The sequence below is a fragment of the Spermophilus citellus genome, assembly GCF_964194105.1.
Source record: "Spermophilus citellus genome assembly, chromosome: 15".
Taxonomy (NCBI): domain Eukaryota; kingdom Metazoa; phylum Chordata; class Mammalia; order Rodentia; family Sciuridae; genus Spermophilus; species Spermophilus citellus.
Window position 1 is genome coordinate 45515609 of NC_138195.1, and position 2425 is coordinate 45518033.

At 62.1% G+C, this 2425-nt stretch overlaps 1 protein-coding gene across 16 annotated transcripts in view; it reads left to right on the forward strand.

Moving 5' to 3' along the window:
- The window catches only part of CDH23 (cadherin related 23), a 381002-nt gene that overhangs the window by 291118 nt on the left and 87459 nt on the right, over window positions 1-2425 (forward strand). For all 16 annotated transcript variants that reach the window (XR_014018890.1, XM_081267119.1, XM_081267138.1 and 13 more), the window contains one exon: window positions 5-153. Coding sequence is in view for 15 of the 16 variants with exons in the window: in XM_081267119.1 (XP_081123245.1) it covers window positions 5-153 (149 nt within the window). In the remaining variant the exon portion in view is untranslated. The remainder of the gene's footprint in view (window positions 1-4; window positions 154-2425) is intronic.

Here is a 2425-nt window from a genome sequence, read left to right on the forward strand (position 1 = left end):
ACAGACAACGGCCCCGTAGGCAAGCGACGCACTGGCACGGCCACCGTGTTTGTCACCGTCCTGGACGTGAACGACAACCGGCCCATCTTTCTGCAGAGCAGCTATGAGGCCAGCGTCCCCGAGGACATCCCCGAGGGCCACAGCATCGTGCAGGCAGGTGGCCCGGGACCCCCTGGTCAGGCGGGCTGGGAGCAGGCAGGGCCACACTCGGCTCTGAAGGCACTACTCAGTGGCATTATGGCATGGGGGGATGGAAATAGGAGAGGTCCTGAGGAGGACCTGGGACAGGGCCCTGGCTCCCCAGCAAACAGAACGGCCTTGGCCTCCCTCTCCTAGCTCCTCTGCACCCCACCCCACCCCAAAGGGCCTTTCAGAGTGGAGAGGGGACACAGAGGTCACACTTTCCCAGAAGGGAGCTAAGAAGAGAGAGCCAGGGCCTGGAGGCCAGAACAGAGGGGCTTTCACAGCCCTTGGCCCAGCTCCCCTCTTGGGACACAGACAACTGAAGAAGAAAGGGCTCTTTGGGCCCAGAGTAGGGTGGCGGCTAAGAGGCTCCAAACGGCAGGACCCGCCTCCGCAGCCCTGAGGCCTCGTTGCTGGGAGAGGGCGGGAAGAATGGCTCCCTTCACCACTCCGGGGCTTTCCAGCTGCACTCAGAGGGGCAGCCAAACACTGCAAAGCTGGGCCTGCCCGCTAGGCAGGTTCCTGTGCTGGGATGGGAGGAAGGGGGAGCTGGGAGTGTGCCCAGGTCCCCCACGAGGAGCAAGAGACAGGAGGAGACAGGAAAGGAGACGAAGGAACAGGGAGATAGGAAGCCCCGGGGACTTACAAGGCCTGGGGCGGGTTCTGGAAGGAGGAAGGAGAAGGATTTCCCTGCTCGGGCCTCAGCTGGTGCTGACTTGCAGAGCCCTGCACCTGAAGCTGTGAGCCTCCCCCTGTGGTACCTGAGAGGCCTCCCAGGACCTGCAGCCTGCCCACTTAGGGGCACAGCCAGAGCTTTGAGAGCCTCCTCCCACCCCAGGATACTCCCTCAGGCCTCCAGGCAACCTCCCCGACCCCCAGGAAGAGAACACAAGAGCAGAGCCTGCTGACCAGGGGACCATGGGGGTGCTGGACCCACTACCGACTGAGTCCGCCTGGGGTGTTTCGGAGAGGCCCTGGGGGAAGTGAACCAGGAAGAGGTGACCAAGCAGGAAGGGAGAGAAGAACAAGACCCTGTGGGGGGAGGCCTGCCTTACTTCCCAACCCCGAGAATTGGTTTCTATCTACACAACAGTCCTCAGACCGACACCCTAGAGTTCTTGAGTGACATAGGACTCCCCCATGTCCCCCACTTTGCAGGGAGAAGTTCGGGGCCTTAAGGTGCCTTCTCCCAGGCCCTGGTAAGAGTTTTTGCAAAGCTGGGCTCCCTCTTTGAGGTCATGCTAAGCCAGAGAGAAAGACAGTGACGTCTCCACCCAGGCCAGCCGGAGGCCAGTGGTCCTGTAGGAGCAGCAGCGGGACACAGGGCGGTGTGCTGGGCAGGCTCCACCAGGACCCCTGCTGCCCTGGGGAGGGGGATGCTGGCAGCGGGGCCACCCTCACTCCAGTAACGGGCCCCATGCCTCTGCCAGAGCTGGTGAGTCAAAGCAAGGACTGGCTCTCTGAGCTCCCAGGCTGGCAGAAGAGAAGGTGTGGACAAGACTGCCACCCGCTGCCCACAGGAGGCTGCTCTCGGCTCCCTGACAGGTGGGCGAGGAGCTCCAGGCAGGAGGGCAGTTCCCTTGGAGGACTAAGAAAGGCCTTGCACAGAAGGCCTCGGGGGGAAGCATCCGCCCAGGTTGGAGAGGCCAGGTGGTCTCGGGTCAAGATGAGGGTAAAAGATGAACGGAGCCAGCTCCCAGAGTCCTCTGTTCACAGTGGTGTGGGCACAGCCAGTGGGCATTAGGGCCCCAGTGAAGGATCAGAGCTGAGAAGTGGCACAGTCAGAGCTCAGTCCTCAAGGAGACCTGGCCAGCCGCACTGTGGGTCACCGTTGGTGGGGCCTGGCCCGCTGACTCTGGGACAGGAGCTGGACATTTTAGGTCCCCTCTTCCCAGGCTCCAAATCTGATGTCCAACCAGAGTGATTAGCATTGGCCTTGGGAAGAGAGGCCAAGGACATGGGGTTCTAAGAAGGACATCCTGGGCGGGATTCCTTTGGCAGGTCAGTCAGTAGCCAGGTGCGTGGACAGAGGACTTGTGTGGTCCAGGCCCGAGGACCTGCGGCTGTCCTGGAGGTCTGGTATCATACCAGAGGGAAGGCGGCTCCCTGGGTTCTGTGTCTTCAGAGCCCAGGTGGCATCCCTCGAGCTGCTGACGGTGGCCAGCCCCCTTGCACTCTGACAAGCCTCTTCCTGGCTTCTGGCAGGAACCTCTTCACCCATCCCGGCCCCTTCCTGGTCAGT